We start from the raw sequence: 20,983 nt of genomic DNA, 5'->3' as shown, positions 1-20,983 counted from the left end.
AAACAAAAATAAAAACTAAACTAAAAAGTTATTTAATTATTAGCTTAACTTGTCATAGTTTACTTTGTTCTCAAGTTCTGTTGCAATATCGCCTCAGGGACCATACAGACCAAATGTACCTAATGAGTAATGATTCAGACTATGACTGACCCACTTCCCAGTCTGGTCCAGTTACGACCCTACTTCCCATCTCTGTCATCTTTTTCCTCAAAATAAGCAAAGTAAAACTCCAGATTCTCAATATCTTATAAAAGATTTCATTATTTTTTCAACCTCATGTAGCAATTGACAATTGTTTTAACTGACAAAAAGCAATACTTTCTCTGTGCATTTTAGTACTATATTTCTGTCGGTTCACGTGTCGGTTTAGTGACAGAAAGGACATAACTTGTCCGATACTTCACCAGTGAAACATCAACTCTAGGAGCATCTTTCTCAAAATCCAATCGAAGGAAAAGATTAAAATCACAATTTGGTGATTATGATTGATCGCCATCTTCAACCACTTTCACCACCAAACTCAATCACTCTTCTTCTTTCTTCCTCACCAAAATTAGCATCCATCTTTGCTCCTTGTACTCGTCTCTGCTTCAACTTTTGCCATGAGAACCTTTGTTGGATTTTACGTCCTCTGTCTTTTACTCGGACAACATCTTCCTTTACTACTAGCAGATGACGTCAACTTCATCAACGACTCGACACAGAACCTCTGTTTCGCAACTCGTTTATCTGACTTCCTCCCACCACCGTACAGCAACATCTCCGACTCCATGCCATGTACACCTCTCTGGAACACATTCGTCTTAAGGGTAAACTTAAAAATCACTTCTTTACACATTCATCACACAAAAAAAAACAATCTTTTTTTTCCCACTTCCTCTGTTTTTTCTTTGCAGTACTTAGAAAACAGAGACAATGTCATGACGATCATAGTATCTGCTCTATATACAACCGGGTGGGTCGGAGTCGGATTCTCAAGAGACGGGAGGATGGTGGGATCGAGCGCGATGGTGGGGTGGATTACGAAGAAGGGTCATGCTAAAATCAAACAGTACTATCTCCAAGGAACAGAGAGAGACCAAGTCGTGCCGGATCAAGGAGAATTACAGTTACAGAAAGTTCCTCCTGTGGTGGCTCTTCACGGAGCAATGATTTACTTAGCTTTTCAGGTGAAGTTTACCGTTAGAGTTCCTCGTAGAGCAGTGATTCTAGCGTTTAGCACAGCTTATCCCTCGAAGCTAGGGCGTCTGACTAAGCATGATGATAAAACTACTGTCATCGTCGATTTCTCCAAAAAAGGTAACGATTATAACATAATGTTGTTTTAGTATTACTATCTTAACAAAATGGTAACGGTATCTTCTCACTTTTAATCTGTGTGCTTACTAAGTATATCTATCTATCTATATTATTAAAAGAGAAGTACACATATAAAATATCCCTTAGTTTTCAATGTTATTTACACTTCTATGCCACTGATATTAAATAATGCTTCCTATTTTAATGTTGTCTTTTTCACTTTGATTAATGTGTTTTCCAAAATTAAATTTGAATTAAATACATAACTAAATAATACTTCCTATTAATGTTTTGTCTTTTCCACTTATATTAATGTGTTTTTTAAAATTAAATTTGAATTAAATACATTTCATTAACTTCTCAATTAAATCAATGTCAAATTCAAAAAAAATACATTTTTATTGGACAAACAATTCATAGAAATGATAATATCAACTCTTTATTGAACAAATCTGAACAAAAAAGTATTACCAAATTTGAACCGAAACTAGATAATATCCAAATAGATTTACCATTTTGGTATCTAGAGAACCATAACTAAACATTATCCTAACAAAATATTTCGGATATTCGAATGTATTTAAATCATATTTATATACTTCAATGTGTTAGATATTTTTCGAGTAAATATCCAAGATATAAGTTATTTTAAGTTGATTTAAAATATAAAAATAGTCAAAAGTAAACATCTAAAGTAGATAAACAACAATCAAAACACCAAAAATACATAAAATATACTCCCTCTGTACTATTTTAAGTGATGTTTAAGGTTTTTACACAAAGATTAAGAAAATACAAATTTTTATGCAATTTATCTTGGTTACATAAAATTGTATTAAATAAAATCAGTCTAACCAATAAAAAAACATGTAGTATTTTGTAATTGGTTGCAAATTTCAATTGACATTAAATTTTATCTAGAAATGTGAGAACATCACTTATTATGAAACAAAATAAAAATGCTTAAACAGCACTTAAAGTGGTACAGATGGAGTATATTTATTTTTCATCCAAATATTCAAATTAAATTTATTTTAATTTTTAATTTAAGTACTTTAGCTTACATTACTCATATTTACATGTTATATTTTTAGATTTAAGGATATTTAAAGATATATAAATTTTGAAAATTTAAAAATAATTTAAAGGGGTTATCAAACCCGCAAAGATCTAAATCAAACCGGAACCAAAGTTTATAAGTACCGAATAGAGATAGAATCTTTAATCTCGAAAATCTCAAACCCGAATAAATTTTGACCGAATTCGAGTGGATACCCAAATATCTATCGCTAGCTTAATCAATATAAAAAGATCAAATATTATATATATACTATTTAGTATAAATAAATAAAAACTAAAATTGAAAATTAATACCCGTGCGGTCGCACGGGTCAAGATCTAGTTAGTTTTACATAACATGTCTTGTACTATTCAAATTTCGTGTGCATATTTGTGAATGAAAATATTGTAAAACTAATATACTTAATTAAGCATGATAGCTTGTACTAATTCAAATTACTGCACTTAGTATATCTGAAAAAAAAAGAGAAATACTAAAATGTTGTAAAATTAATATGTTTTTTAAAAAATGTAAATTAATATTTTACATGCAAACTTGTAGAATAATAAAGTTTATATACTTAGTATTTTGATCAAAAAAAAAGGTTTATATACTTAGCATATGGTTTAGGAGATGTTGCAATACTTATGTTTTTGTGTTTTCTTTCTTGGTCAATGCAGCAAATGGAGTAACGTCCAAAGAAACGTCAGATTCTACGGAGAAGACTAAACATGGAGTAATGGCTATACTCGGATGGGGTATCTTACTTCCTCTAGGAGCAATCCTGGCGAGATATCTCAGACATAGAGACCCTCTTTGGTACTATCTTCACATCGGTATTCAGTTCACTGGATTTATCTTCGGTTTAGCCACTGTTATTCTCGGGATTCGGCTTTACAATAGGATCCAACCAAATATACCTGCACATCGAGGCATTGGAATCTTTCTTCTAACCCTCAGTATTCTTCAGGTTTGAGAATCAACTATAGGTTATATAACTTGTAGTTGAACATGCATGCTTATGATATGTTTTGCAGGTTTTGGCTTTCTTTGCGCGGCCACACAAGGAGACAAAGATGAGGCGATATTGGAATTGGTATCATCATTGGATTGGGAGAATCTCTTTGTTCTTTGGAGCAGTGAACATTGTTCTTGGGATTAGAATGGCTTATAGTGGAGAAGATGGATGGAAAATTGGATATGGGTTTGTTTTGGCAGTGACATTACTTGCTTTTCTTGTTCTTGAAATATTCAGGATTCGTGGCTCTATTGGTTCACCTTCTTCTCACACGCCTCCTCCTTTTGAGACACATCCAACTTCTACTAGTAGTGTCTGATTCAAGATCCTTTGTTTCTGTACATACTTTGTTATGGATTTTATTGGGTGAAGTAATTTTGTTGAGTGAAGTTTGCTAGGACTAGCATGGTGGAATTTTTTATTTTTTTTTCCTAAGGTTTGTGGGTTCTGTTTTTGTTGTTATTTTGACTTGTAAATTGGAGTTTTCAAGGTTGCTTTTCATATACTTCATTTGTGTTATTATGAGAAATGAGAGTTACATGAAAGTTCAATATAGTATATAATGAATTAAGCAATGGTAAAGAGTATATATATATTATTGTAGGAAAACGGTATACGAATGTCTCACATTAACTCAAATAATGGTTAGTGCCGCATACACATCAAATCATTTACTTTCAAATTTACATATTCACATTTCAAATTTGTGGCCAATTTCCCAGCAGCTACTCTGAGTCCCCTGATCACAATGTGTTACTCACACAAAGCCTCTGAAGTATTTCTGGTATGCAAATCCTTTTTTCTCTTTTGATTATAAAATTGTACAACTTTAGTCTTTACATATGTTGCAAAAGAATAATCTGGGAGGTTATTGAACTTGTTCTATACAAAACACATGCACACATGAATTATGAATATAAGAAAGACTAGTACAAGCTACTCTTAAACATTCCAAAAGCTTCAAATTTCTGGTATGCATCCTCTTCTATTTAATAATATACTAGGTAGTCACCCGCGGCACACCGCGGGGTGAGATAATTGATTAGATTTATGAGTGTTCAATCTGGATATCGGTTCGGTTTCGATTTGATTTTTTGGTTTTTCGGTTAGTAAAATATAACTACCATTCTAAATTCATATTTACTTTGGTTCGATTCGGTTTATATACCGTCGGGTGTCGGTTTATTTGGTTTTATACCAAAATCCCTTATTAATTAATTTAGGATTATATTATATGAATTTTAGAGTCATGTTGTCAAAACAATCATTTATTAAAAAATATTATATGTTCAAATGAAAGAACAAAAAAATTAAAACGCTTCTACTATCAAATAAAATAATCAAATCTAAAATTAAAATTAAGGCTCGAAATTTAAGAAAAAAAAACAAAACAAAACAAAACAGAAGCATGAAGATTATGTTTTTTCTACTCTTCCATATTTAGTGTTCATCAAAATCATTGTATAGTGTTTTAAAAAAGGAACGATTTTACCATATTAAATAGCCCTAGTTAGATTACTTGTCTGTAGTGTACTAAGGAGTTTGTGTAAGGTTGTTCAACCGGTTTGGTCGGTTTCATTAAGTTTTCGATTAATAAAGTTAGGTCCATATTAAAACTAAGTCTATTTTTAAAAAATTGGTTTGTACCTATAAAAATAAATCCTTATTAGATTATGTTGGAGATATTATGTAACTATATAATATAATACAGTAACAAAATCAGATAACAACTTCGTAAAACTGATCAAAAAAAAAACTTCGTAGAACTTTGGGATTATAATACCTTAGTAGATACCATTTTTTTAGCACGCATTAATCTTATCACTTAGCAATAGATAACAAAACCGTATGACTAACGTTTTTTAAACACCAACGATCATATATAAGATATTAGATCATGTTCATAATATAAGAGCATTTTCATTGGTTGGGTCTCTAAATTCGAGCTTTGCACCTTATTATATTAATACTTTTACATAATTTTCTTTTACGATTAATTTTATCATGTTATCAGTGTGCTTGCTCTAAAGAAACTTACACGGTAATCGACTAACACCTATTCAATAGTCTCACCACCTTGTGTAGGGTATTGCTTCCATAGGCGAATGATCTTCACCTAAATTATTCACATAGATTTGAAAGATTTCAGTTCGAAAACTTGGTTAAAATTTGCTGCAATCGATTTCTGTAATAGATATGTTTGGGTGTAATGTTTTGTGATGTAGACTATGAGAGGCGCAGGTTATATATATAGAGTTCTTAAAACATTAGGTTAGAAAATTGTACATTTGTTAATTAGGAAAGACAATATTAGTTACATAGCTAAAATAAGTAAAATATGCTATGAAAAACGAATCTACATTGAATTTGGATATATTAAATATTTATTACATATTGACAGACTTGTCAATCAAGCATTAACATTAAGAGAGTACTATATGTAGATGTGAATTCAGAAACATTCCCGATCTTATATGGCATTTCCATATACGGCTGTATAGCTTTAAATATGTTTTGCCTCTGCATGCATTGCTACAAAAGTAATGTTACTTTAGAAGCCTGGAAGTTCAGTAATGGGTAATTAAGATTAAAATGGTGGGTTTTTACATATACTCTAAATGTATATTTAATAGCTATATAACTTAAAATTACTCATAACGTATATTAGGTGATATGTATATATGACTAATGACGTATAGTCTTATATGTACGTCAATATCTTCCATGTATTTTACGTGATACAAAACATGAAATTGTAGCACACACAAACTGTACTTCCATTGAAACCTTTTAAGCAAATGTCATACTCTGTAAAATACACCACTATCACAAATATAAAGAACTTCTCCGTTCAAATGTGTGTGTGAGAGTTTCCGTAAAGAATACTTGTTGTTATACTCGAATCTCTCAAATGGTATTTGATGTAAAGGCTCAGCTGGATTCTGGAGTTAGGAGATCTTTCCAGGAGCTAAGAGATCTTTCCAGCTAAGTAACCATTTGATGTTTCAATCTATGGAATGGAGCTGAGAGAGAAGAAGATTTAAAGGCTGTCATAAGGCTTGTGCAAGGATTCAAAATCATTATCTTGGATGATTTCCTCTAAAGTGTTTGTCTTCCATAGTTTCAGTGTCGTAGACAACATCCATATCTTACTAAGTAATCATTAGCCCATTATTTACATTGAGGTGGCTTTACCCTCTCATGAGCTAGCTTTCCATACCATATGGCTTTAGCCAAGACTCTCCACGTGACTGGAACTTTAAAGCTAACCATTGTGTCTCATTGTTTCAGGTTCATCATTGCGAGCGATCAAGGGGGCAAGAGTGGGCTGATTGGTTGCCTCACCTCAGAGATAGTGTAGTTGGACTCATTGATAAAACTCTAAGAGACAGCCATGAAAATAGCTTAAGAGAATGAGATAAAGCGAAGATGGCCATATTATGTTGCTTATATTGCTTGCTCGGGAAGACTACGTACTACCCTAACCACATATACTTTACAGTTAACACCAATCGTCAAAACATATACTACCTCTTCGGGCAGAAACAGAACCGAGCACGACTCATTAATCTCGTTGAAGATTTTTAACGTCCTCTTTCCGCAATGAAAAGAGGTTCTCAAGAACGTGAGGTTAGTTTGGTACGATCTTTATCCCCTTGCTGAAATGGGGATTCAAACTATATGTTGTTATTGTGGTTGTTTATTTGCGTTTAACGTAAAAGCTGTGAAAAAAATAATGTCAAGAGAAATTGTTCGAGTATGAAAAAAAAATCGTTAAGTTTCTTGTCATTGAAGCAAATAAGGAAAGAAAGTAAAGCATTTAATGATCTATTTTTCTTAAAATAGCTCACAGAGTGACACGTGGAATGGAGGCTTCTCATGGATTCTCACAAAAATCGTTTAAGGAAAGCCTTAAAAATGCTTTTCCTTTAATATATAGGGGATAAATAATTAAAAAGTTACACTAGGCCAACCTTATCATTTGTAAGAATAATCTGCGAAATAGTTGAACTAGTTTTATATTAGAACACGTATCAATGTCAATGAATATAAGAAGAACTATGCCAAATTAGATACATGTATTTCATATATTGTTCTGACTTATCAGATTCATGTATATTATATATTGTTCTGACCTTTTCAATGAATTTATAAGTGGCAATAACAATTCTTCTACCTATCCCTTAGTGCCATGCCACATTATGTCCTTCTCAAAACAAACCCCTCTCCTTCTCCTCCTCCTCATCTTCCCTCTTCTAAACGCCTCACACCCAAATCCTTGCTACAATTCTACATGTGGAAGAGGGAAGATAGACGTCCGTTTCCCTTTCTGGCTATCCTCCAAGCAACCTGAGTCATGTGGTGACACAGGATTCAAACTCGTATGCACTGACCGCAATGAGACAGCCTTGGAGCTTCCTAACTCCAAACCATTCCTAGTCCAAGGGATCGATTATAGAAGGCAGCGAATTCGACTCAGCGACCCGGATAGTTGCTTGGCCAGACAGCTCCTCAGCTTTGATGCTTCAGGGTCTCCTTTTTCTCTGTTTCTTCCTCGTAGCTACAGTGTTTTGATCTGTCCTAAGGACGAGAAAGTCTCACCATCTTTCAGATCCATCCATTGCCTTGGTAATTCCACTTCCTCCTTCTTTGTCACGGAGTCGGAACAGGTCAGTTTGATGCCGTCTTCTTGTCATGTCTTTAAGACGTTACATCTTCCGTTTTCATTCCATGGTGACATCAACTATCAAGACCTGTGGCTCAAATGGGACACACCGGATTGCAGATATTGTGAGAGGAGTGGTTCAAGTTGTGGGTTTATAAACAATACCACACGTCAAGTCCAATGCTTAAGTTCTGTAAATTCAGGTACTAATCCATTAATGGTGGAAAACTTCAAACCCAAGGAATTGTTTATTTAGTTGTTCAAGTTGGCATTTTATAATTACATTAGGTCATTGACTTTAGTTAATTAATCAACCACATCTTTAAATAGGATGTTATATTATATACACACACAAGTTGCAACCGTTGACCAGTTTTGTTGTTTTTGAGAAACAGGACTTCACAACAAAAGCTTACAAGTACTAAAGATAATCTGCCTCTCTCTAATGGGACCATTCATCGCCCTGACCTTCTGCGTCGCTCTTGTCCTTAGTAGTTCCGAGAGAGTCTCTTCCCAGATACAACACGCCATGGCCGTAACACCGGAGCCAGCAAGCGACGTCCAAGTCATCACGAGGACGGGTCTCGATGAGTCTACGATTGAGTCTTACAAGAAAGTTGAGTTAGGTGAGAGTAGGAGGCTCCCGACCGGGTCAAACGATGTTGTGTGTTCCATTTGTTTGTCGGAATACGCAACCAAAGAGACCGTTAGGTGCTTACCCGAATGTGAGCATTGTTTCCATGCTGAATGCATCGATGCGTGGCTCAAGTTGCATAGTTCGTGTCCGGTTTGTCGGAGCAATCCCTCTCCCGCACGTGAAGGGTGCAACTAACTTTGCAATATATGAATTAACTCTGTTTAACGTACAGCATGTATATATAATTTGGATTTCTTGGATTCTCAAAAAAAGTTTTTATAAAGTTTGTGTTGAATTTTAGGGAACTCTGCATTCGCTGACCATAATATTAGGCTTAATATGGGTTAAAACGAAGCCCAAGCAACATGTTTAATTAAGAAAAAAACTCACAAATGAAACCCAAACCCAATAGGACACATGATTTTCCGAAACTCAAGAACGTATTTATACAGATTCGGTAAAAATCCAATATTGGGGAAGTTTACGAGCGATTGAGGAAATATAATATTTGCATATAAAAATCTAGATTAGACTTTCTTCATAGTCCATGCAAACTGGGAACTGTTCCATTTCTTTAATTTAGGTTAATTCTGTAGATCTTGTATGTATATATATAAACTATATAATCATAAGGACTAATCAAGCCCTAAACCTATACTCCGCTTCTTCATTGAATCAGCAGACAAAGGTTCGTCATCATTAGTTTTTTTTTACTCCTGGTGATTGATCTTTCTTGTGCAAGAAGTAACTCAGAACTTCTAAACTGTTTAACGGTCAAAGGGTAAAGAATTAAGAGGATTTATGTTTAATAGTAATATGACTCTTGTTTAGTGTCCAAGTTAGGTCTTATAACAATATCAACGAATTCAACTTCAACGTGTTTCCTCAATTTCTAAAATTTATTTGTGTATATAAAATCATTTTTTTTTCTTTGTATTCATTTCTATCTCTTGGTTATGTTTCAGAGATGACTGACTACTCCGTCAAGAAAATCTCTCCGAAACTCGGAGGAGAAAGAGGAACTCGAAACCCTAACGGCCCAACTTCTTCACATGACCTCGTCGAGCAAATGGAGTTTCTTTACGTAGAAGTAATCAAAGCCATCAACAAATCTGTCGTATACCCTGTCACCCACGCATGTACCCCTGTCGTCGAAATCACTCTCGGCAACTACAGGTCCTCCACCAGAGATCTACCAGTGGGACCAAACAGGGCCTGGAACCAAGTCTTTGCTTTCGACAAATCCAAAGCTGATGTCTTGTCCGTTGCCCTAAAAGACGATCGTAACAATACCTTGATTGGCAAGCAAAACTTCAAGGTGGCTGCCGATATTCCGTCTAGGGTTCCCCCGGATGCAAGAATTGCTCCTCAGTGGTACCCTATAACGAGCACTGTGGAAGGTTACCACATGGAGTTGCTGATGTCGGTTTGGTTCGGTACACAAGCCGATGAGGTTTACTCAAACGCTTGGTTTGCTGAAACGTCTACTGTACCTGCTAGTTGCATGATCAACACGCGACCTGAACTCTACCTAGCTCCAAGGCTTTGCTACGTTAGGGTTACGATTGTCTCAGGTCATGATTTGATTGCTAGAGAACGAGAACGAACACCTAACGTTTACGTGAAGGCGATTCTAGATAAAGTCTGTTTAAAAACCTCGCCTATCCCTGGTTCGGACCCGTCGTGGAATAAAGATCTCATCTTTGTAGTTTCAGAGTCGTTAGAAGGAACGGTCGAATTTGAACTATGGGATGTCATCAAGACTGATCACGAAGAATGCATAGCGAAATTTGAAAAGAAGGTCTCAGAGATGACAGCGCTTAAAGTTCCAGGATCCGCATCGGCTCTGTTCTACGACATTAAACCGGCCGGTGGTGTCTATCCGGAAGGCGATACGAGGAATTTCTCCAGCAGACTCAAGATGAAGCTATCCACTGATCAATCCTACCACGTCTTTGACGAATGTACCCAATACTGTAGCGATTACCGTGCCTTCGCGAAAGGGTTATGGCCCGGTACGTTAGGGAAGCTAGAGGTTGGTATTCTTGGTGCAACCGATTTACCTGCCATCAAAGACATAAAGGAGAAGCACAAGAACGCTTATGTTGTAGCAAAGTATGGTAATAAATGGGCCAGGACTCGAACCGTGGTCGATAACAAGTCTCCCAAGTGGAACGAGCAGTATTCTTGGGACATATACGAGAAGTGCACTGTCTTAACGCTTGGAGTCTACTACAACCTTCAGGTCTATAGTAACCGAAAGCTCAATGACTATCCGGTCGGGAAAGTGAGGATCCCATTGAGTTTACTTGAGTGGAACAGGATCTACACTGGTTCTTATCCGATCTTGGTTGTAGGTAAAGAAGGGTTAAAGAAATCAGGTGAGCACGGCCGGATCTTTGCACATTCCAATGAAAAATGAATATATATGCATTTAAATTAAGATTTTTATTAAAAATTTTTTATTTTAATATTTTTATAGCTCTAAAATCTTAGATTCGGACATGCAGGTGAGGTTCAGCTCGCGGTTCGTTGTTCTTGTCCTCCTCCAACGTTAGAGTTCTTTCCACCTTCCTACGCGTTTGCTACGGCTCCTTTCCGTTGGCTGTTACCGAAGTCTCATTACAAGTCTCCAATATCGATTTCGCAGATCGAGAAACTGCGAGAGGTAGCTGTCGACATTAACTGTAAGAACCTGGCGAGAACAGAGCCGCCGTTGAGAGATGAAGTCGTTAGGGATATGCTGAGTCCCAAGAGTAAGGACTTCAGTTTGAGAAAAACCAAAGCTAATCTCGACAGGCTTAACGACTTCTTTGCGTGTCTGTCAAGCAAGTATGGTCAGTGGGATGCAAATATCAGGTCCACGACAGATAATACTCCGAAATGTATTGCGGTTGTTGTCTGCTTTTGCGTTCTTTGGGTGCTTCCGTTGCTGACGTGGTTGGTGCTTTATGTATATCTACCTTGCCTTGGGGCGTTCGGTGTTTACGCAGGGTTGGTGTTCTTGCTCGAAGGGTATAATGAGAAAAGGCGCGGTGTCTGCGCTCCTCCTCCTTTGGTTCTCTTCGACTTGAAGCTCTCGAAGCTCGACAAACTCGAGGACACGCAGGCGCGTGACGAGATAGCCGAGGAGTTCGACAAGACCTCGGATGTAGACCCGAAAGTTCTTACGGTGAGGTACGATAGGTTGAAAGCTATTGGTGCGGACGTGATGGTGCTTTTTGGGGAAGCTGCGTCACAGTTTGAAAGGGTTTACGCGCTTTACATGTTATGTAAGACGAATAGACTCGTGTTGTTTTGTGTCCTGGCCCTGGGTTACCCGGTCTTGTTCATCTATTACTATTTCTCGTTGGAGAGTCTGGTTAAGGCTTGCATTATGCTCTTTGTTTTCAAATGGGTTAACTTCACGTTTGCTCGCTACGATCTGCCCTCTGGCATCAAGAACTTCTTCAGAAGATTGCCTAACAAAGAACACCTCATGATGTGACCCTTGTCAAAGGATTTTGGTTTTTTTTGCTTTTGCTTTTTTTTTATTGATGACGGTTTCTAGGTCGATGGATTTTTTTTCTCTTATTTATGTATTTAGGCATTGGTGTTTGAAGCCTTATTTTAGTAATAACTAATATAATATGATTCAGCTTTTTGACAATATATTCTACACATTATATGAAAAGTCGATTTATATAGGAGAAAAAAGTCATGTTAATATAAGACGTCATCAAGCAATATGGCAAGTCTGTCGATCTATAGAATATATTTATTATTACTGTCTAGATGTTTGACTTTGAAGTGTACTTCATTTGCTGATCATATATCCTCTGGTTTTTTGACTCTGTAACTGCTGCGAGTTTGAGTGGTCAGCTGAAAGTTCCAAGGGAAGGAACCATAGAAAATCATAAAATATTATCTTATTTACAGCTTGTTCGTTTCACTGTCTGTGACTTTTCATTACTAGTTGTGATGGTAGAAGGCGCTTATTAACTCAAAAATAAGTTTTTTTTTTTTTTTTTTTGAACATTAACTCAAAAATATGTTAGGAATTGATGTTAATGTATTAGTCTCTGCAGTAACTAAATTACAGATTAAAAGAGTTTTCTGTGTAGGAACAATACACATTGAACTATTCCTAAATGAAGGATACAAAGATGGAAGCTGGGATTATAATCTTACTGGGACTCAATAGTTAACAGAAAGACCTAGGTGCCAAATAAGATGGTAAAACACCTTAAAAGCATTTTCATCATCAGATGTTCCTTTGTCTTCTTCTACCTCAAGTCTTGGACCAAAGCATCAATCAGAACTGATGAAGTTAAAAGTTCCAGCGCCAAGCACAAACAAAAGCAAAAAAAACGTTGCAAGGCAAAAATTTGCACCAGCCGGTAATCGAACCCGGGTCTGTACCGTGGCAGGGTACTATTCTACCACTAGACCACTGGTGCTTGACGTTAAGGAACCGGAATCTAACATTAGTTTACAAAATATAGCTTCGTCAGCTCTGAAAGGAAATGAATCGGTTTTGGGAACAAATGCTGGGATGGGACAAAGGGTTCAAAAAAATCTGCAATAGACCTCTTTTTTTTCTATTTAATTTTCATTTTCTTTAAAAATAGAAAAAGTAGAGAAATGACCTTTATCCTTACAAAAGTTGATAAAATTACCAATCCAACCATTCAAAATTCGACCCAGATAATATCATCTGGATCCGGGTCGGATCTTTTCTCAATCCCTAACTTTTTTCTTCTTCCCTCTTTTCAAAATCAGATGGTTCAATTTCATCCAATTTTTTCATCCCAACTTTTTTAAAAAAGATTCTCTTTCTTAGTCTGCATATTGTTCATCAACAATCACCATTTTCATAATCAATTATCTATCTTGTTCTTTTTTTTTCCATTCATGTTTCTCTCATCTTAAATTGGAATTTAAAAAAAAAATCTTCAGATTCTGGGCTCTATCATTCTCATTCCAAATCTATCAACCATAATCATCTTTGGTCAAATCGATCAACCCATCATCTTCTTCAACCAATTTTCTACCATTTTAAACCGAATATTCTCATCAGTGTACAATATTCACGACAATGAAGAACACAGAGTATTACTGATACAACTAGTATAACTACAAAAGAGTATAACTCGTACAACTAAAATGTGTATAACTGGTACAACTAAAATGTGTATAACTAGTACAACTACTACAATTTTGCAATTAATATGGTGATTTTTAATTTTTGTTTTCAGCGTATAAAGATATAAAAAAAAGAATGATGTAGAACCAATAAAACATATTCGTTTAATCTTCCCTCGTCTGTATGTATCAAAATACATGAATAATATATTTTTAATAATATTTGATTGGATAATGATTTTTTACAAGTTATACTAGTACTAGTTATACTAGTTGTACTATTTTGGGAAAAAAATCATCTTCAACTTTTTGCTCTCGAGGCCAAATAAATTAAGAGAAACTTTCTGAGTACATACTAATTGAGATATTTGATTGTTTTTTTCTTATATGGAATATCAAATTGGTTTTTTTAATTTATGAAATGTCACAATTATACCAGTAATACTCATCTAATATATAATTAAAAATTATATCAATTGTTTGCATCTCTTGGGTTTAGGGGTTGTACCAATATTTTCACTTTAGAGCTTTGTAAAAATACGTTTGATGTTTGTTTATCATAATAATATAACTATTATAGTTAACAAACCCCAAAAAGATGTAATTTTTTCATCAGATATAATTAGGAGATTCGTTTGTTTATTTCATATGTAAAACATGATTTACTAGTTGTGTTAATTATAGTAGCTACATATTATACATAAATGATAACATTTATGCACCTTTAAAATAATACTAAATAAAATAGTAAGTAGTTGTACCAGTTGTTTTAGTTATACAAACTCTACATAGTTGTACTAGTTTTTTAGTTGTACAAGTTTGTGCATAGTTGTACATTGGCAGTGAAATCGAAAAAAGTAGTTATACCACATAATAAATACAATTACATCAGTTGTACCACTTATTTATGTTTATATGCCTTTGCCCGGTTACAATAAAATCATCAATTTCGTAAAAATACATTTCATGAATGTTTTCCAAAAACCAAGTGGACAAATAAGTTAACAAACCTTAAAAGTATAAGGTAGATCATGTAAACTTATGGAGTTGTGTAATATTTTTTGAATTTTTTTTCCAAAAATTTAAATAAATTAAGAGAACTTACGAACACATACCAATTAGGATATTTGATTGTTTTTCTCACATGGAATACCAAATTGGTTTTGTCATTTTCTAAAATGTCAAAGTTGTACCAGTTGTACCAGTACTACTCGTCTATATGTCTAGTTTTAGGGGTTAAATCAATATTTTACAGGTTTGTAAAAATATTTTTGATGTTTGTTTATCATAACAATATGGCTACTATAATTAACAACCCTTAAAAGTATAAAGTATATAATGTAAAATTAAGAGTATAATTTAGTAATTTAACAACAATATGAAAATCTTAAAAGATATATATGAAATGTTTGTAATCATCTACCAATTATGATATTTGTTTGTTTATTTGTTATATAAAACATAATATAATAGTTGTGTCTAGTAGTTATATATTATACATAAATTATAACATTTATATATCAATTACATAATTTTTAACATATTTAGTTGTACGAGTTATACTAGTTATACTCAGTCGAATGAGAAAATGAGATAAGAAAATTGTGTGGCTCTGAGTTGTTCACATGGTTGAGATTTAAAAAAATAAAATAAATGTGATTCGATGGCCAAGATTAAAACACAGAAATAAGATCTGATGGCTAAGGTTGAACCATCATTAATGGCAAAAACGTCATTTACATAGCCTTTGTCCCATGTAGATTAAAATAGGTGGTGACAGATTTTTTTTCATCCATTTGTCCCATTCTAGATTAAAGTCCGATTATTGGTAAGGAGAGAGAGAAACTTGATAAAGATTGGCGTACTCTGTCTAAAGCGGAGAATGAAGATAAAGCTAGAGCCTTTCCTAAATGGGTCTGCCAACACTCTCTCTTACCATCGATTCTTACGCCGGAAAGTTCTTCACTGATTCCCCTTCTTCCTCTGTTTCGTGATTTCAAAATATGAAATCTTTAAACTTTGTTCCAGAATCAGACTGGAGCAAATGCAAGGGCTCAACAATCCATGGAGTCAACAGTGTTCTTGGCTCAACAACTCCTTTTGTTGTTTTACCTCCACGCAAGTCTCAAAACCTCAGCAATGCCAATGGAAGAATCTTTTCTTGTTGTGTATAAGTCTGAGTGAGCTTCTGAGTCATCCGCTTCTCAAACTACTTCGTCGTTGCTTCAAACGTGGGTCAGAAGAAGTACATTCAAATAATTCTGGCTCTAGTATGCTTGACTATCCATTCCATGTCTTAACTCGTGCATTTGATACTGCCAGAACTCTGAACTTGAATTATATGCTGTAATATGAATTTGCATATACTATAATGTTTTTAATATGAATTTTGCATACAATGTTTTTAAATAACAAATAAATGCTTTTGTTGCTCTTACTTAGATTGAAGAAGAAAGAAAGAAAAATTGTTGCAGCTATAGAAGAAACAGAGAAACAAAATGCTCAGGTTATAACCGTCAGCTTGAGTCAAAAGGGGAATCGCTTTTACGAACTTGAAGATCAGTAAAAGTGGAGACATATTCGATAACGCAGAGCTTCAACAAGCCAGAGAGTTGGACCCAAAGCGCTCAAGTATACTCTATGCAATCTGAAATGGACTCTCCATTGGTTCGTTGGCAACACTAATTTTGATCAGCCTCTCCCTGCAAACCGTCTCGTTGCCTTCTGATGTATCAGCAGATGGTTCCTTGCACGCCAAGCGAGAAGGTCCTGGTTCTAATAACCAGTATGGTAAAGACTTAAGTAACTCGCGAGGAGATACAAAATGAAATCAGTGAACGTCGTGTGAAGCATTTGTTGTTACAACTTGTTGTACAGCCTCTTTTTAGGTTTCATTCTAACCCTCTTTATTCATAAAATACTTTGATTTATAATAACAATAGTAGTTATATATAGCCGTTCGTTCCCCTTTCAATTCAAGGCTTCTCTTCATCTGTATTAGAACAAGGAGGTCCAGGGACGTCCACGAAAAACTCCTCTATTGATTCAAAGCAAAACAAGAAATAAAGAGAAAATTAGATGAATAATTACAATAAACATAGATGATGAATGATCATAAAGCATAACAGAACTATATATATATAATAACCAAACAAGAACCGAATCTAGTTCAGTTTGACTCTGTTTTGGTTTTCTACTGACATGTTTCAAGACTAGTGATGGTTAATGAAGATCTAAAAAGTTTTTGAGATTATCTGGCTACCTATGTCCTCATGGTCAGGAGAATCCAGCAAAATCTCTGAATCAGATGGAAGAAATGGAGAGCCTGGATAGTTTCCCAAACCTCCTAACTCTGCAACATACACATCTTTTATCCAATAAAAAAACAGCTCATGTTATAAAACATAACACAAAATGATGTACAGTTGAAACTTACCCCTCCTAAGTAAAAAAAAGAAAGATGTACAGTTGAAACTAACCTCCCAAATTTGACAGATCTGCGGTGAGATCAGAAAGGCTGAAGTTCCAAGGAATCTGATCAAATGACCTGAGTGAATCTCTAGCATTCCCAGCTCCTTCTCCTCCTCCTCCTCCTCCAACCTCAGAAGTGAACGCGGAATCAAGCACTGAAGCGTCCATTACCATTTCTGAAGCATCAAACGGAAAGTGTCCACTTGATGCCACTGAAGCTGGACTCACTGCCATCTCAGACATCCCACCACTGTTTGGTGGAATCACTTGAGTAGTTGCATCTTCCACGTTTGTATCAATCACCATGCTATAAACAACAGATAGACTTTTTTATTTTTTTTAAAGTTTAGACATCAACTGGATAAAGGATTCGAGATTTGTTGGTTCTTCTTACTCGTTCATCTTCAATGGCTGGAAATTAGCAGGTGCAGGGACTCCGTTAACAACATGGCAGCTTGACATTCCCATTGCATCAATATGGGGATGGCCATGAACATGCATTTGAGGATGTTGTAGCACTGGATACCCCATTGGCATGTTTACTACTGTACTGCGAAACAACAACTGTGTTAAAGTAATAAGTGTAACCAAAAAACTTTTACTTGTAATTTGCAAATAGACTTTGTTACCAGGTGCCGCCATGGGATGCATTCCGTTTGGTATAGGTGCCAGAGGAATCTTTGGAGGTACAAGAGGAGGATACCTCATGAGATGGTACTGGTGCTCAAGCAAATGATTGAACAAAATGATTTGCTTCTTTAGTTTCAACCTTATGTAATAAGCCCTGAAGAAGTCTGCGTTCTCTTCTTCCAGTTTCTGCCAAACTTGTATTCACAAGAAAAAAGATCAAAAATGATTGGTGTTATGCTAATAAAAATTCTGAAATCTTACCTAAGCGTGTAAATCCAGGGTCAATTCGTGCACGGGCCAAGAGGGTCTTCACGACCTCGTCTCTGTTCATGTACAACTGAAGACATCTTTCTATCAAATTCTGGACCTACATCAATCATGTATATCATCAGACGTTACACATATAGGAGATGAGGAGAAACACATACATTCACATTAGATAGTGAGTGAGAGGTATAGCCTAAATATTGGTCTTACAAGTTCAATATCTTGTCTTGAGACTTTCCTACTGTCATTGCTTGAAGCAGATACAGAAACAGCATCTTGTATAGGAGGAGGAGCACCTAGTGATTGGTGCTGTTCACCTTGATGTGAAGCTTGAGTGGAAGATTGTAGTTCCTGTGCGCATTGTAATTTTCTCTTAAATAATATTACAAATACTGAGACAGCTGCTTATATACTTAGACCACCAACTTCATATATGAATGTACTCTCTATCATCAATTCCTAACATGAATAAGAAGCTACAAGAGAAACAGCAACTACTTTGACATCTCAAAAGAAAAAGAAAAAGGTAGAAAGAGTATACTATAGAGGAACATGTTACCTGTCCGTTATTCATTACTGACAAATATAAACTGCATGGATGATCCTTCAGTCAGAACTCTTCACTTAAGCAGCATTTACAACAAGGCAGTCCATAGAGCACGACACCCTTGATCAGTTTTTGTATAATTTCTTTTTTTTTTTCTTAAATCAAAGATAATCCTGAATAGCAGCAAGAAGAAGAAAACAATTAGAAAGAAATAGGCCATAGTTCTACAAACTAATACCTAACAGTCAAGGCAATACAATTTCGCATGGTAAAAAAAAAGGAGAGTATAAAGTATTTTCCACAGTGAATTGTTAAGTGTCAAACAAGCATGGAAAGTGAGTCACTCAAGCATTTGTTTAATAGGGTTCCAGATCCCACATTTCAGAATCTTATCTAATATAATAAAGAAAATTATATCATATAACTAACACACAAACTTAATCTAAACAAAAAGGGTTCACTCTATGTTTTTTTTTTTTTTTTTTTTTTTGTCACGGGGGTTCACTCTATGTAACATTGGTTATTCGCATCAACACCAGCACAGGTAATGAATGAATTGGACAACTACTATGAGAATCTATTCAGAAGAAATTGGGATGAAGTCATATTTAGTTATAAAATTCAGATACTTGAATTTAATTCCAGAAAACAAAGGAAAACTTGAATCCAAATTTGCGGGAGATTGTGAATAGAACAATGATAATAAAAACAAAAGTTTTTAAAAATAGATTAAGAACACAATAAACAACACCCCCACATGAACAGAAGCTCTTTTAATAAAATATTGAACTAAATAAAAGAGCTTACAGTGAGAACTTCGAATAAACAAAACCCAAATTAAATTTCTTTTTAAAAAATAAAAAGAAGAGAAGATCCCAGCAGCGAATCTCACCTTAACGCGGAACTTGAAGCCAACAAAGAACGCTAAATCCTTACTCTCGGAAACAAAGTGGTTAAGTCGACGAATTGATTATATGAAAAAATGAAACAAGTCTCTCAGCAAATCATAGGAATACTGAACCATAATTTGTGAGCTAGACACCACTAAGAACAATACAGAGAGCGAGCTACAGACGGAAATGAAGAAACACAAAAGCTTTCTGAAATATATGCAATCAGTCAGTTATTGTAAAATGCAGTCAGTCGGTAGTATATGAGTTTAACTACTTGCCTGAAAGAGAGACGGTGAAATTTTGACACTGAAACGAAAAACTCGGTTTATCTTAAATTTACCGCTACAAAACCGAATCAGACCGAACCAACATAAACCAATGTATTTTGTCGCGTGATGGTTATCAAGTTGTTATGATACGACGACAAAGGCATGGCATCGCCTGCTCTGTCTATAACCTTCTCCGGTAATAGCATTATTTTTGGTAAGGACCACTTTTTTCTAATAATCTCACACTAGGCACCAAACAAGATCTCCTGATTGTGAAAATTTACTCACTCTTCGCTGTCTTTTCCCTATAATTGTTTTTCTTTTCTTATGTTATTGCTTATATGAAAATATATTATAGTCTACCGCTGCAATTGTAACTACAAAAAAAAGAAAGAGTGAAAAAGAGGGAAAAAGAGGGAGAAACCAAACCGAATAACAATAAAATTCGACACCGAACCAGTATGTATATATAGTCAAGTTGTTGATTGTTGTGTTACGACAACAAGGCATGGCTCTTTGTAACTTTTGGAATGGCATTTATTCATTATTTTGATCAGGACCACCTACCTCTCTTCTTTTTTTTTTTGGCACAAGACCACCTCTCTTCGAAAAATTTAAAATATTCTACTTCTCATCTTTTTTTTTTTTTGTCATCTGATGGATTAATATTAATTTTGAACAAAGTAATACACAAAGCCAGCAATGGCAAGAACCTTTCCGGAACCATAAGCCAGCATGGAGATAGACACCATCTAGAGGCAGAGTTTGATACAACCACTAAAACAGACACTAGACTAAAGGAAGCAGTAATGTTGACAAGGAACAAAGGGAGAAAATCGAAGAACTTCAAGAAAGGAGAAGCTAAACAGGAGCCGAAAGCAATATCTTATTTGGAACGTTCTTCTAACATAAATAAATAGTGAGAATTGTATTCACTAGGCTCAAACAATATCTCACTACTCAATACTGACTGCCCTTTCACTCTAAGCTCATAAATGGACCAACAAGCAAAACAAAATAGCACTATTCAGGCCCAGCCCGACAAAGTTGTTAAAAGTGTACGATTTTCATTTTCTACCTCCCAACAATCAAAGCAGAACTA

The 20,983-nt window shown here is 35.1% G+C and overlaps 4 protein-coding genes and 1 long non-coding RNA gene across 6 annotated transcripts; 4 read left to right on the top strand and 1 right to left on the bottom strand.

Annotated features, from left to right (window-relative positions):
* Positions 1–395: 395 nt before the first annotated feature.
* On the top strand, positions 396–3,882 carry LOC108856422 (cytochrome b561 and DOMON domain-containing protein At3g61750). The gene is made up of 4 exons (XM_018630213.2): positions 396–809; positions 897–1,299; positions 3,040–3,329; positions 3,397–3,882. The coding sequence occupies exons 1-4, from the start codon at positions 603–605 to the stop codon at positions 3,694–3,696; spliced, it is 1,200 nt and encodes a 399-aa protein (XP_018485715.1). The 5' UTR covers positions 396–602; the 3' UTR covers positions 3,697–3,882.
* A 3,665-nt stretch (positions 3,883–7,547) lies between these two features.
* On the top strand, positions 7,548–8,937 carry LOC108860421 (RING-H2 finger protein ATL22-like). Its single transcript, XM_018634305.2, has 2 exons — positions 7,548–8,246; positions 8,439–8,937. Exons 1-2 carry the CDS (start codon positions 7,580–7,582, stop codon positions 8,873–8,875), a joined length of 1,104 nt encoding a protein of 367 aa, XP_018489807.1. The 5' UTR covers positions 7,548–7,579; the 3' UTR covers positions 8,876–8,937.
* Positions 8,938–9,647: 710 nt separating this feature from the next.
* LOC108858682 (multiple C2 domain and transmembrane region protein 12-like) lies at positions 9,648–12,167 on the top strand. The gene is made up of 2 exons (XM_018632568.1): positions 9,648–11,061; positions 11,191–12,167. The coding sequence occupies exons 1-2, from the start codon at positions 9,648–9,650 to the stop codon at positions 12,165–12,167; spliced, it is 2,391 nt and encodes a 796-aa protein (XP_018488070.1).
* A 3,174-nt stretch (positions 12,168–15,341) lies between these two features.
* Positions 15,342–16,756, top strand: LOC108857545 (uncharacterized). The gene is made up of 2 exons (XR_001950364.2): positions 15,342–16,150; positions 16,247–16,756. It is a non-coding gene; the product is annotated as an uncharacterized LOC108857545 (long non-coding RNA).
* On the bottom strand, positions 16,623–20,281 carry LOC108857544 (uncharacterized). 2 transcript variants are annotated; one of them, XM_018631534.2, is made up of 9 exons: positions 19,612–20,281; positions 18,732–18,892; positions 18,383–18,523; positions 18,167–18,272; positions 17,905–18,099; positions 17,670–17,820; positions 17,284–17,582; positions 17,067–17,171; positions 16,623–16,841 (listed from the first exon to the last, which is right to left on the bottom strand). In XM_018631534.2, the coding sequence occupies exons 2-9, from the start codon at positions 18,744–18,746 to the stop codon at positions 16,780–16,782; spliced, it is 1,074 nt and encodes a 357-aa protein (XP_018487036.1). In that variant the 5' UTR covers positions 18,747–18,892; positions 19,612–20,281; the 3' UTR covers positions 16,623–16,779. The 2 variants fall into 2 exon arrangements, with proteins under 2 accessions (XP_018487036.1, XP_018487037.1); XM_018631535.2 differs by having other exon boundaries at positions 17,067–17,156; positions 19,612–20,275.
* Positions 20,282–20,983: the final 702 nt, after the last annotated feature.

This window comes from Raphanus sativus, chromosome 5, assembly GCF_000801105.2.
Source record: "Raphanus sativus cultivar WK10039 chromosome 5, ASM80110v3, whole genome shotgun sequence".
Taxonomy (NCBI): Eukaryota; Viridiplantae; Streptophyta; class Magnoliopsida; order Brassicales; family Brassicaceae; genus Raphanus; species Raphanus sativus.
This window is presented reverse-complemented; position numbering and strand designations above follow the sequence as displayed.